Raw genomic sequence first — 13,717 nt, forward strand, 5'->3', positions numbered from 1 at the left:
ACTAAATGTTTCTTCTTTAAGTTTTGAAAAAAATAAAATGTAAAACTATCATTTCCTTTGCGAAAATTCAATTAAATTTCGATTTAAAAAAGGGGGTACCTATACAAAAAGGAATAAATATCGGCTACAAATATCTGTGAAAAAACATGATTAGGGGACGTACACTATCTACGCCCCTGGATCCGCCACTGTTAAAATATTGTTTTATCATTAAAATTGTGTTTTAATAAATAATCTAATAAAATAACGGAAGAAAAGCATTTTTCAATTAGATGAAAATTCTGTAAAATATGATTAATTTGTATGATACATTGAAAACTAAAAAAAAAAAAACAATTCTTACCGTCATTAGAATAATTATTTAATCCTTGTCGCTGGAATCCGACAGTTTTGTTTACCTCAGTCTGATGACATTATGAAATTACCTGCGCCTACAATCATACACGGGGCGCAAAACTAAAAAAAAATCGGGAAAATCCGACATTTTCTTTACTTTCAAATTCAGGGGTTCTATTACATGAAATACACAGACGATCATACACGAAACGCAAAAGTGACTTGCGCGCGCTTCCATTTCATTGGATAAAACTGTAACGTGATCAGTGTCCAATATTAGTTGAAGGTCTTGAAGCTGTCAATCATTTTATTTATATTACAAATGTTATATACCATGTGTCTTACTCATTAACATATTTAAACAAACTCATCCTTCGGATTCGTTTGTTTAAATATGTTAACTCGTAAAAACCATGGTATATATAGTACTTGTATTTTATCTCTGATTATTGCGATTCTTTTATCTACATTGTATGAAGTATAATTGTTTTAAGTATATGTGGCAATATATACAATCACCTATTTACCACAGATTTATCTGTGTTGAAGCTAATTTTAGTACGGGGGTTAATTAAACACTTGATAATCACAGATTTTTTATTGACGCAAGGTTTTATCCTGCAAAGTTTGGTTGTAAAAATAGCCTTAAAATGAGACGTAAACAATTATTTTATCTCTTATATTTAGTTCTGACACGTGTGATTCAGAAATAATCATCATTATTCGTCCATCATCTTAAAAAAGATTACACCTGTTGACTTGTGTTCCTTCTTAGATGCATCAGATACCATAGTTACTGTAGTCACAGAGCACAACCTTTTTTCTTTCTAAATTTGTTTTTAGATTTTTCAATGCGTATTCATTTTTCTTTCCATTTGTCTTTTTCATTGTTTCGTTGATTGTTTGAATTTCAATAGATTTATGTCCAGTGGCAAATATTTCATGCGTATTCGGGATGATTGTTTCGTTGAATTGCAATATCTATTTAGATTACGAATATAAAACTATCGGACGTTAGATCGAATACTTTGAATAATGGATATTTCAATTTGTAATTGAAAGCTTGCAGTTTGTGCTATATTTACATGTTCTGGAATATAGAATTGAGAACTTACCTTATCCCCCCCTCCCCAAAAAAATCAATAATTAAGATGCACAGAAAAAAATCAGATCACTTAAACAAATACAGTCGTCTGAACTAGGCTATCATATATATTCATATAGCAAATCTTTACACGTTCATTGTTTCACAGTATTAAACTGAGACATTGTCAGTGACATTTGCCAAGAAACCTTACTCACAGAGTACAGAAGTAATGAAGGGAGAAAGTCTTAATATAGCCTATTACTAATGGTTTAGCTTAAGAACTTTTCAGACTTGATTCATCCTGCAGATTCTAAACATCGTTTGTTTTGTGTTGCGTTTTCATAGCTGAACGCACCCTATCTTTTGTAGGGTTGTTAAGCAACATCGGGGAAATCATTTAGCAAAGATGATTCTACTTATTATTTCACTTTGGTATAAAGTACACGCCTTCTTTTTTCAAAATAATTATTAACTCTTTCAAATAAAAAAAACAAGAGGAAAGCAAATGTTTTGCACCTGTGAATAAAAACTTGATGTTTACTTCAAAGAGAATGGATCTGAAATTCTAATTACAATCAGTAAATAACTTTTAACGATTTAATCCTTTTTTCAATTAAAATGTAAGCTTCCTTAAGCATAGAGACATGTGCGTTTACGTACGTTTATGCATGTTTGTGTTATAGGTAGCTTCTATGATCTTAATTGAAACGTTACGTACATGTATCTGTTTTTAATTATTTTAGTCTGCCTCTTATGACTTATAGAAGGGAGCTTGCCTTGAGTGCGGAATTTTGTGGTATTGACTCTAAAATTGGTGTTTGCTTGTTCTCCGAAAATCACACGTCTGCGAACAGCAAGATTAAAGACAATTTCACACAAAATGAGTCCGGTTAGGACATTTTGCAAATCTTCCGGCGGGATGTTACCTTGGAAACCAGCTCGTAAAAACGACTTAACGTGTCAGTCTAGTACAAAGCAGGTTTCATTATCACATCTCATTAACATTATTCTGTTTTCATTCCGAAAATACATGTTAAATTGTCGCATGATGTTAAAATCTGACCTATCTATTAAAATTAAATCAAAAGGTTGATGCTTTTTGGATATGCTAAATCTAACTAAAATTTTAGATTCTAGATATTGCAACATATATTAAAAAGAAGGAGCGAAACTACCAGAGTATCATTCACCATATAAATAAACTGAAAACGACATGGCTCAAAAAGAAAAATACAGACAGGCAAGCAAAAGTACACAAGACACAACATAGATAACTAATAAAAGACTAATCAACACGAACCCCACCAAAAACTGTGGTGATCTCAATTGCTCCGGAAGGGTAAGCAGATCGTGCTTCTCAAATCTTCCGTTTGATATTTATCTTGTAAACCAGCAAGTAAAAAAACGACTTAACATGTCAGTTTAGTATAGTGCAAAGCAATTTTCGTTTTCATATCACATTAGCATGATTAGATTCTCATCCCGAAAAACATGTAAAATTTGCAGATTGATGTGAAACTCTATCAAAATTAAATCAACATTTTAATGCTTGGAGTTCATTGATATGCCAAATCTAACAAAGTCTTTGGACTCTAAATATTGCACCCTAACAGGTAAACCTTGGGTCCCTTACAGGAGTTATTACCAATCCAATGTCCGATATTTGTCCATTTCTGCATCATTTTTACTAATAACTTGGAAAAAGTAAATATCTAAATAGAAACTCGATTTTTTTACATATTTGAAATGTCTGTATCTTATAGAAGAAACTGCCTCTCATTAGGCAAGACATGTTGAATGGAAAGAAACTATTTTGTCTGCTTCTCTTCTGAAACAAATAATGTCTTTCTCAAGAAATTTGGAATCAAACTTTTTTTAAAACGCTGCCATCCCTTATTTCTAATAAAAAGATATATGGTTGGTACATTATTCCTGTTTACAAGTGGATGTCTTTATTCTGGAGATGTATACATGAGTGGCTTTCCACGAAACCTTTTGTGTTTGGGTTACTGTCTATTTGAAGTTGTAAAAAATACGCGAAAAACGTTATAAAAAGCTGCGCGCAAATGTACATTTTGTAATGTACCGAGCTGAAGTTATCCCATATCTCAATTTCTTCATACCGGTGGACTCGGTTGCCGAGTGGTCCAAGTAATCGAACTACGGTATCACTAGCCTATCAACACTATTATTGTGAGTTCGAATCCTGTACGAGATCGGTACACCAATCTCAATCGACTAGCATTGTCAGATTTCCTACCCATGGTCAGTGGTTCTCTCAAGGCACTCCGGCTTCCTCCACCAACTGACCGCCACAAAATAGCACGATAGTGCTGAAAGTGGCATTAAACACATATCAATTGTTTAATCAATCGTCCATATATACCGATTGTATACTATATGTTATATGTACAATTGTAAGTTAAAAAGGAAAAGAAAGAAAATAGAATCGTGTTGAAGATAAAACGTAAATGTATCTATCGTCTTAAACTTCTCTTTCGGAGACTCCTTCATCTTTATCAATTAATTTTACCTGTCAGAAATCGCATACGCACCGATTTAGTAGAAAGCAGTACGCATCTATCTAATTTGATGAATAATTGAAAGTAAGAGAATGCGCGTGTGATAGTTAAGAAAAACTCTGTTATCTTATCTCGACAGAGCTACAGTAACTGCTGAAGGGTTGTAATACTATTTGCATCGAAGTGAGCATCTAAATAATAGAACTTAATTAATAATAAGTTTCGACATACTTACATACTCAGATTTAGTTGCGAAAATTCAAAGCTGATTTAGAATACTGCATTGGATTTAAGTTTACTTTTCCAAAGCTTTGGATCCGTTTTATTCACGAGGAAATACAAATATATTTATATATAAACGTTCTTTACCTTGCACCTTAATTGTCGTAATGCTAACTTTACTTGAATTATTTCAGAAATTCAAGTTTATAACACCGGATTAACCGTTTGATGAGGATTTTACATTTTGTAAAAAAATTTACTGAATTTTCGGTGAATAATGACGATTGACCATCATAGTGAAAAGAGAGTAATTCGCGGACCAAGTATTTCGTCAAACGCATCGACAAGTTCAGGTATTATGTCGTCCCATCTTCTCGTCCCCGGAATCCACGTTTCTCGTTCAGAATCAAACCGAGAGGACTACGACCATCACTCGGGTCACCGTGTTTTACCACTTCGTGCTGGTTCTTTTCGGGAACCAGGTGAACTTGAGAGAGAACAAAAAGCTAAAAGGCCTCATGTGAAAACTCGTAGAAACAAACGTGAATCTGCAGATTTATCAAGTGATCCAGACTTCTATTTAAGCGCAGCAGCAAACCAACACAGAAGACGAAGCAGTCTTCCTGCTAGTACACCTAATCTACTGGATTTCTTTACCAATGATGACGCAAGAGACAATAGAGATGCCAGAGGAGACGCTGCTTTGCGGAGAGTCCGCTCGTTTAAAACAACAACAAAAGGTGTTGTAAACAGAGGAGATTCGGTACGGAAGAGAAGTGGACGATCTTCACGGGATGGCTCAAATGAACAATCACGATCTACAGTTACATCTAGCCCTAGACCAACACGTCATGTGCCGTTTGAAGTAAACGTTGAAAAACCGTCAGACAATTCTGCTATTTCGTCCTACTTTAAAGTTGTTGTTTTAGGTGCACCTGGTGTAGGAAAAACTTCCATCACACAACAGTTTATGACGTCAGAATACGTTGCTTTTGAGAATTCCGTTGGTAAGTCTTTATTAAAACTTTTTCAATTGTTTTTTTTATAGATAAGAGACAAAACATAAATATATATTTCTAGATTGTGTCCAGTAGGTAGTAGTTCAAAACTATATATATTATCTGATTTAAAAAAAAATGTTATATATGAACATTTAAATACAAAAAAAAGTACTTTCACTTAACCTAATGACCTGACTTTAATAGGCACATATACATTAACACTGTTTAAGTTGTGTCTTTGATGCCCCTTTATAAGAATTGTAAGTTTGGTCTGTACTCGCCATGTTCACAGCAGTAATTTCGAAAAACGTTTTTTCAAGTATGCAACATTTGTAGCAAAATATAAACGATGCTAGTAATTGGAAAACTCAATACAAGAGTTTTTACTAAGTTGGTTAGTGCTTAAATGTGTTATTGAAAAAACTCACAGATAAACATATTAAGAATATAAGAAAAGTTAGGAGAAATTAACACAGAACCGCGAGCTAAATGAAGGACTTACAATGTACCAAAAAAAAAAACGGAAAACCAACGGTGTAATCTACTAGTATATGAAAAAAGAGAAACGAGAAACATATGACTTACAAAATTGCAACTGACGATTTTAATTGTTAAACAATATCCACATTCAATTTGATAGCAGTTCTTTTATAGTTCCTGTGTGATATACATGTTGTCACATTTTTTTACAACCCTGAATGATTTGTAAGAGCTTGACACATCTGTGGCTAAGACTTGTTGAAGGCTAGATATATAAATAATGTAAAAAAAAATGTATGTTTAACTTAGTAATTTTCGTCGGTCGACGCTGTCTTAATGACGTATAATACTAAACATCTCCTTTTAGGTACGTTTTAGCTACTTTTTAATATACTGTGCATTTGGTTTTCAATTTATTTTTTTTAAATTTTGAAAGATGTAATTGAACATGTAACATAAATGCATTTTTTGAATTTTTTTTTTTTGAATTCTTTTAAACTATGTTAATTTTCTGTTATAACATAATTTATTACATATCTTCAGTTGATCAGTTTTATGTATATGTTCTCAGTATCAATGTGTGATAATATAAGTTATATGGTTCGCTACTGACCCCATACGGAAAGATGTAATTGAACATGTAACATAAATGCATTTTTTGAATTTTTTTTTTTTGAATTCTTTTAAACTATGTTAATTTTCTGTTATAACATAATTTATTACATATCTTCAGTTGATCAGTTTTATGTATATGTTCTCAGTATCAATGTGTGATAATATAAGTTATATGGTTCGCTACTGACCCCATACGGATCCATAGAGGGTTAGTAAAATTCATAGGGGGTGAGGCCGGCGGCCGAGTCCCCTATGCATTTTATTCACCCTCTATGGATCCGTAGGGGGTCAGTAGTTAACCGTATAACGAATTTATCGGACGCTGGACTTTTTCTGCGGCGTTTTGTTGAAAAATAAACAACAACATTAATGGATGACGTCGCCATTAACGCGTCATGAACCCCATATGAAACTTACTAACCCCATACGGTCTCATAGGGGGTCACCACGTGACGGCGTTTAACCAATCACAACGTGATAATTCATCTGTGGTCCGATAATGATCAAGATAAACGTATTAAGTTTTACATATACATGTAGTGCGATACTTAGCAGATCTTTGATAACTTCCTTTTACTTAAATTATAACTAATAGACTCGGGATGATCTATAGTCTAAGAGCTTGACATAGTGTGTAGACACCTATCTGTTAATGGACGTTGTAACGTATGTAGCAGTCTTTAGGTAATTTTGGTTATTGGGTGGCTCTCAAAAATCTCCTTCATTCATAATTAACTTGAAGATGGTGTACCGATATCTGCTAAAATATACATGTAGCAATCCGAGGTATTAAGAAACAATGAACTCAAACGGAGTAAGGCCCAGTATTTCTTTAACAATACTGGTATTGAATGGTTTGAAATACTTGTGTAGAAATTGTCATTTGTAACTGTTAAACATGAGCATGATGAGGGGAAATTCATAATACATTTGATACTTCTCTAAAACTTACGACAATATTTATGCAACACAAATGCTAGCTTTTATTATTGTCCTCTTGCGTTTTCTCATTTATCAATTTGATGGTATAAAACAATTTAAAGAAACCATAAAATATATAACATTTTCTTTTTGGTATGTGTTTGTTGTTGGGCTGCGTACCATCTCAATAACTTATGATACCACATCTTCATTTAATTTGTAAAAACAATTTAATAGAATTAGTTTTTCTAAACTTTCTACATTTTTGCTTCATATCGTTACTGAATACTCTAAAAATGAAGAAACAACCTACCAAACAATGTTCTACAATTAACAGAGTTGACCTTGTTTGACTATAACGAAAACAATGTCTGTTTTCTATTTCCTGGTTGACTGTACTTAAATCTGGCAGAACAACTCAATCTTCTCTCGTATCTTATTGATTGCGATTGGTAATTAAGAATGACAGCAGACGATATAGGTACATGGCACAACAATTGTATTCAATCACTCATACACTTATACTTATAATATAATGCTAACATTAACCTTTTCCACTTCACCTCTTGAGTTTTTTTTTTTAAATAAGGGGGTTCTATTGGGCCCATCTAGAAAAAAAAGGTATTACAGCGTCGATCGATTTCTATTGGATCAAAAATTCCAAAGATATGTTTCAATCACCGGATTTATCCCTTGGAGCGACCAATTTAGTTTATACATGTACAAAGCACTTATTATGTTTTCTTTCTATAAAGAATTCTATAATAACGTTCTGTCGTATAATCGAAAAACAACCGAACATTATTGAACGAGTAAATTGAAGAAAACATTCATGATTGTATGCATTGCCATTGAATATCGTTCCCATGATTATTAACGTTGAAATACACCTGAAACGAAAGGATTAGTAGAATTATATATTTTTTTCATTTTGAAAGATACATTATACATGTACGTGATATGTCAACGCATAATAACGAAGTCCTGTAAAACCATCAACAATCTGTACTGTGATCAATTTGAAACTTTGACGATATACATGTAGCTACATTTGAGAATAACAAATGTACATGTATTCCGAACAATTGTTAGCAAGTCGACTAACATATGTACGTTAGTTTTCTAGTTTGAATCGTTTTACATTTGTAATTTCGGGTCTTTAATAGCTGACTATGCGGTAAGGGCTTTGTTCATTGTTGAAGGCCGTACGATGACCAAAGGTTGTTAATTTCTGTGTTATTTTGGTCTCTTATTGGCAATCATACCACATCTTCTTTTTTTACATATACTATACTGTCGTATAATTTAAACACAATTGCACATTATTGAAAGAGAAAACATGGTACATGTATGCATAGACATTGAATATCATTCTCACAATGATTAAAGATGAAGTACACCTGAGATGAAAGGATCAGTAAAATTATATATGTTTGGTTCTTCATTTTGAAAGTTGCGTGATAAGTCAACGCATTATAACGAAGCCCTATAAGACCACCAACAATCTGTTCTTTGATCAATTTGAAACTTTGACGATATAGCTACATTTGAGAATAACAAATTACATGTATTCCGAGAAATAGTTAGCAAGTCGACATATACATAATTATGTACGTTAGTTTTCTCGTTTGAATTGTTTTACATTTGTAATTTCGGAGCCTTTAATAGCCGACTATGCGGTATGAGCTTTGCTCATTGTTGAAAGCCGTACGGTGACCTATAGTTGTTAGTTTCTGTGTCATTTGGTATCTTATGAAGACTTTTCTCATTGGCAATCCTTTACGTATTGCTATTTAAGACATTTCTATTTTACATTGTGATAATCAAATAATAAAAAAACAACATGATTTAGGAGGATTGTATTTGTCGTGTTGTGTCTTCTTTTATTTTTTTTTTGTATACCAGAAGTGTGTTAGTGACCACCCTGAAGTGTAGTCGTTTTCAAAAACTCCCACATTTTACCCATAGTGTAAACATTGGCATGACACGAATGATCACCTTTACAAAATTATAAACATGGTGGCTAAGAATAGCAAATCCATTAAAACAATGATAATTATATTAAACAATGTTTTTACGAAATCTGATGGCCCTTGATTCTCTAGTGTCAGTGTTTAGATTTATAGTTCTGTTAAATCATTTCTATGGTAAAGACGTTCTATTTTCAGCAACAATTGTATAACCGAATCCTGTAAAATCACTCGCTCAGTAATTAGTCAAAGAGATCGCATCATGTTTTCTTCGCTTATAACTTCTCCGAATTACACAGATGAAGTGACCTGGTATTTTTTTTAGCAATATAATGGATTTTCCTTAGATTTACTAAAAATCATGACTGCTATGAATGATACTGTTACATTTCACGAACGAAATGAATGATAACAATGTGATTTTGCCGTGTATTTCTGTACTTAAGTTGTTTTTTTTTTCAGTTACATCGTCTTTTAATTAGTATGTCTTATAAAAATGGTATTGCAAAGAATCTTAGAAAGTCAAAATGTTCTCTAAGATTGATATTAATTAGTGCATCTGGGTTGTTCTGCAGATACTCAAAAGTGCAATAGCATGTTAATAATGTGGTGATATGCTCAACCAGCACAGATAAAAGCAATTAAAACAAATCTTGCAATAGTTTCATTTAACCATGACTTCTAAATTATCTGTTTACTACGATTATTGAAAACCCGAGTTATCATTTGTATTGTACTTAACAACTTTAAGGAACATGAATATTGTATATATTTATCCAAAATCTCCTTTATTCGTTCATATTTCTTTACAAGCATTGCATGAGAGATGACATTATTGTTTATGCTTCGAAGAGATACGAACCTTAGACTTTTGTTTTTATGCAGGATAGCGGGTCAACTTGATTCGAGAGAGTTTACAAACAGTATTCAAAAAGAATACTGTACAGTACTCCTCTTTCATTAATTAAAATTTAAATTCGATCACAGAAGAGATGTTAATTAAGGCACCTTAATAGCAGTATTTATTACCTATTACAGCAGTTCACTATACCCTTCATTTGTAGCTTTTTACTCGTCCTCGAGCATAACTGAAGAGACATGATCATTGTCGAAATACGCTTCTATTGCTGTAATATTGATACCGTAAATTTTATAACTTATACTACATGTACCACTGGGTCGATACCTCTGCGGAGGTATAGAAATTGTGATTCTTAAATTCTGTTGTAATGAGAGATTTTTGCAATTGATTTTCTTTATCAATATTTTTTGATTTTTTTTATAGACCAGGAAGAAAATTTAGTTACTGTCCAGTTAAATGGCGAGGAAAGCACTCTCGAGTTCCTTGATGCAAGTGATAATGAAGTGAGTAAGAATGTTTTGAATGCGAAAACGTTGTTTCTCTGCATTTTACAAGCATTGAAATCATGTTACCTGAATAGATGATGCATTTGTCAACAAGTTTTATCAGTAGGAACTTTAAAATCGAGCCATGTGCATGAAAGGTCATACAAGGGAGTCAAAATATCGGATATCTATTATAACTGTTACAGTTTCAAAGCGTGCCTTGCCTCATATTTATTAAGAATAAATTAATTTATTCACTAGTATCTTGGTGTTCACATAGAAATTCTACAATGAAACAGTAAAAAGATCCTGCTTTTGACACTGAAACCATTTAAAGTAAACAAGATTAAGAGTGTGGCGTGTGGCGCTTTGGCTATAAAACTAATAGCGAGAGTGAAGAAAAACAATTAAAAAATTAAATCAATAAAATAGAAAAAAAGAGGGGATAATAAACTAAGGGTCACTGAAACCCATAAAACAAAAATGACAGAAGACAGCATGAACATTAGAAGTATATACAGAAAGACAACAATATTTCTCACAAACGCTACACAGAAACACACAAGACAACGAACATAAACAACAAAGAAAAGCAACACAACCCACATAAAACGTGGAGATGAATTTCGAAGCTCTCGAAAGGTAAGCAGATCTTGCTTGACTAGAGGCACCCACTATGCATTTGTTATGTGTTGTCATAATGAATACACGATCGGTTATGAGTATCACTTTGTTATGTCACTATCAAAGAAAAGAGGAATGGTGTATTGGCTTTTACATGGGGAAAGTAAACATGCATCAACGATGTAGATTTTGAAACGGTCAATCCAATGATGGTATCAGTGATACTTTTGTAAAGATGATGTAAAGAACTACAATGTAAATTCTACCAAGAAAAAACATTACAAGGAATGAAACAGTGTAACTGCTGTTCTTTTTTCTCTTTTATTTGTTTTATGATCATAGGCTTCAATAATTAACTTCTGCGTTTTTTAGTTTTATACATAACTTCTGTGGGATATCATAAGAGAATACATGCCTTGTTTACACTGCATGTAGTTATACAATTATATTATCGTTCGACAGAAAAGCTATCCGTTATGATTAATTACAATACATAATACGAATTAGAAAAGATATGTATACATGAAAGAACAGTATATCATGAATTTGTAAAAATAAACAACATAAGCTTCATCAAAAACCCTTTTGACTTATCTTAATGTATAGTATGTTATCTCGGGAATTTTTATCAGATTTTATTTATACATGCTTTTATCTTGATAAGCCATCTGCAATATACAAAGAAACAACACTACGAATAATCTAAACTGCCAATCATATGACACCTGAGTTTGATACACGCCCTGTTTGGCATTTATTATCTGTGAAATATGTAGCATTATGACAAAACAAATTATGTAACAATATGAAAGGTTATAGCGTGTTTTTTGTGTGTATGAATGATCATATATTAGTGCAAATATTATTATAGAAAATATAACTTATACATGTAGCCGTTTTCTTTCTGTTCCAAGTCAGAAACATCTAGCCTTTAAGGTAAGGTTCCTGGTTCGATTCCCGTTCGCGATGAAAATTTCAGGAACCCAATTTTTGGCTCTTCCTTGACATCATTTGCAAGTATGGTCTTGAGGAAACGATGATAGTCCGTCAGAAGGGGACGATAAATGGCTGACCCGTGTTAAGAGAGAGCCATTATAAACACTGTGCGGGACAAATTTGCCATTCCAGGATTGGCAAATCTGACTTTGTCGGTTTACAAGATATCAAAAATATTTTTTGCCCAATTGATAGATAATCAAAAATATTAAATTTCCCCGTATGTCCCAACATGTCACCGTTGTCACTGTTGTCACCACAGCTGGTTAAAAGTACATTTCCCATGGGAAATTTAAAAATTCCCACTGGAATATTCGAACTTCCCATGGGAAAAGTTAAAGTTACCATGGGAAAAAGTACTTTTCCCATGGGAATTTTAAAATTCCCATCGGAACTTAACAGTTCCCATGGGAAAAGAAGAATACAGAGTGTTCCCATGGGAATTTAACTTTTCCGATGGGAACAATTTTTCTTCCCATCGGAACAACTTTTCTTCCCATTGGAACAACTTTTCTTCTCATGGGAAAATTTGTCTACCTATGGGAACAATTTTCTTCTCAATGAAACAGATATCTTTTGTATGGAACATGTTTTCCGCTCCTAGAAAAATAAAAATTTGTTGAAAATGCAAGATTTATATTAAGTAATTACAGTATGCAGGTTTTCTACAAAATGTCAATAAAAACTCTGATTATCCAGTTACATATGAAGCAATGGCAAGTAAGTTTTAAATAAGTTGTGCGTGTGTGTTGTGGATACAAAATATTCTTTTTTGTATTATTGAACTTATTGGAAAATAGATACTAAATGCTGACTAACTTTTTACCCGGTGCTTAGAAATGACACAATTTTTTTTTATTTTTTATTTTTTTGTACAAAATACAAGTTCCCATAAAACAAAACACTATGACTTTTACCACGATAACATGAGGAGATACTTAGTAATATATTCATTTATAATCTGTATACACGTGCCTAATTAACGGGTTTTGGTTGAATGACCATGAATTTCGTTAAATCACACACAGATGACGATCAATAGAGTGTGGCACGTGTCGTTAAAACATCTACATGGTAAATACCAAAGATGTGATTTTATAATTTGGAATTATTTTTTCAATTTAAAAATAACATAGCTTCATGTGGCACCTGCATCATCACATTAAGTCCATAGTGCGTATTATTGAGGTGGTCATTTGTGGTATTTCTACGGACGTCTTTATTTCAATATTTTGATTCCTTTCGTATTATATTATTTATAGACAGTTTGTGTAGATGAATTACAAGAACAGAAAAAAAGTAAAGTGAGGTCATATTATTAGTCTCCGTTGTATTGTTTAGAAAAAACTTAACATTGTTATGAATTAGTGATTTCTGTGACATACATGTACAAGTATCAAATGTACAAGTTTGTTACTTTGAGTATTTTGTTGTGTGACTTATCTTCGATTTTGTTTAGTTTTTTGTTTAAACACATTTTACTTTCAAAAGTAGCATATGAGATTGAACGCAAAATACATAAGATAATAACGAAAATCAAAATAGAAATACATGTAATACAAACTATAAACAAAAACGAAAATGCAATACAATATT

General features: G+C 32.5%; 1 protein-coding gene across 3 annotated transcripts in view; it reads left to right on the top strand.

Moving 5' to 3' along the window:
* The first annotated feature begins 4,045 nt into the window (after positions 1-4,045).
* Positions 4,046-13,717, top strand: part of LOC143079801 (uncharacterized) — a 30,547-nt gene continuing 20,875 nt past the window's right edge. For all 3 annotated transcript variants that reach the window (XM_076255392.1, XM_076255391.1, XM_076255390.1), the window contains exons 1-2: positions 4,046-5,174; positions 10,440-10,519. In XM_076255392.1, coding sequence (XP_076111507.1) covers positions 4,445-5,174; positions 10,440-10,519 — 810 coding nt within the window. In that variant the 5' untranslated portion in view covers positions 4,046-4,444. The remainder of the gene's footprint in view (positions 5,175-10,439; positions 10,520-13,717) is intronic.

This window comes from Mytilus galloprovincialis, chromosome 6, assembly GCF_965363235.1.
Source record: "Mytilus galloprovincialis chromosome 6, xbMytGall1.hap1.1, whole genome shotgun sequence".
Taxonomy (NCBI): Eukaryota; Metazoa; Mollusca; class Bivalvia; order Mytilida; family Mytilidae; genus Mytilus; species Mytilus galloprovincialis.